A 1579-nucleotide genomic window follows, 5' to 3' on the forward strand; every position below is an offset into this window, starting at 1 on the left:
CCGACACCAATGTACTAAGACGATGACTGAAAGTACAGAAAAGTGCTGATTTTAATCCATTCTAGTGTAACAAACTCTATGATTTATCTGTTTTGATTCTTTGTATTTCAACGGAAGCCGTACGTAATTTTATATTGTTGAAGAACAGGAACTAATCATTGGTGAGAAACAAAAATGAATTAGCTTTGTCATTACAGATTTTAGGGACTTAAAAATAATTTTAGCAAGGATAATTTGCTGAAAAAAAAGTTGGGAATATGAACTAGAGAACAGTAAATTAATTTGAAAAAATGACGTTGAATCAGTCATATGAATTCACAGGAAAAAGTTGCAGGAAAAAATTATTGCAGAATTTGAAAGAGAGATCAAATAGATGAATCAATCAATATATAATTTCATTGCTAACTATAAATCCTGTGTCTCAATTTACAAATGCACAAAATTTCTGGCCCATGGAAATTTACCATGACAAAGAATATAGTATACAAACTATTTAGTCTAAGTATCCACTTAATTTGTGAGGATGTTCAAGAGTGAGACTCTATTTTGTAGTAAGCACCTAAAAAGGCACCCGAGTTCTCCCTCGATGATTTGAAGACTAGCATCAAGAGCTTGAATTTTGCCTCGTACTAGCATCACATCAACTTTTTTCTCGTTCTGAAGGGCTAGATCAACCCCAGAAACCTCGTTCAGGATCCCGGCCACCTTGCTGGTAAAACGAGCCCCTGAATTTTTAGTGACGAGTTTTGAGACCAATGACCATTTGCTTGCCTTGGTCGGAGTAGACAAGAACAAGAAGAATGATTTGAACACAGCAACTGTAGCAGTGTATGTTTCTCTTACGAGTTTAACTAAATTCGCTGTTGAAGGATCACTTTTAAGCAGGGGAGCAGTGATTCCGAATTTTCCCTCAGCTTGCTTCAACACTTTAAGGCATCTTGAAACTTCCTTTGCAACCTTCTTTCTAAAACGCATGTACATGCTAATTTCTTCACTGCTTGAGTACCCCTTACGACGTAGAGCAGACTGTAGTTCACAGATTTGCTCCTTAAACCCTGTAATGAGGTCTCTTCCACTGCTGCAAGTATCTAGCAGTGATACCGAACTTTCTAAGGCTTCTTCTACCAATTTCCCGTTCTGGCTGGAAAGAGAATTGATAAGATCTTGTAGATGAGCATACAACTCAACAAGGTTAAGAAGACCGAGCTGAATACTATCAGCTCCTGATGCATAACAGGAAGTTGACTCTGATGGGTAAATATCGCGAGTCTTTAACTTATTGATCGTTTCTTCAATTTTAAGAGATGTTGGGTGAGATCTAGCAGGTAAACTTATGGACCTAACAGGATGAGAAGAGGCAGCCATTTTGTTTAAATTTGTTATATGAAATATGTTTATCTTTTTTGTTTGTTCAAGTAAATGTGAGAGATTTTGATCACCAAAATGCACTGAATAGACAATGCTGAGATTCGAGCTATTTATAGTTCGCGAAGGAGCAGAAGAAGAGGAGAGCGAGATCAGGGCATGTGAACACGACGTGGGACTACCCTTGCTCGTCACTCGTCTTAGGAAACAGTTA

At 37.6% G+C, this 1579-nt stretch overlaps 1 protein-coding gene across 1 annotated transcript; it reads right to left on the reverse strand.

Annotated features, from left to right (window-relative positions):
- Window positions 1-510: 510 nt before the first annotated feature.
- Window positions 511-1365, reverse strand: LOC145565283 (uncharacterized). Its single transcript, XM_081625337.1, has one exon. It carries the CDS (start codon window positions 1363-1365, stop codon window positions 511-513), a length of 855 nt encoding a protein of 284 aa, XP_081481463.1.
- Window positions 1366-1579: the final 214 nt, after the last annotated feature.

This window comes from Chenopodium album, chromosome 10 (assembly GCF_948465745.1).
Source record: "Chenopodium album chromosome 10, dcCheAlbu1.1, whole genome shotgun sequence".
Taxonomy (NCBI): Eukaryota; Viridiplantae; Streptophyta; class Magnoliopsida; order Caryophyllales; family Amaranthaceae; genus Chenopodium; species Chenopodium album.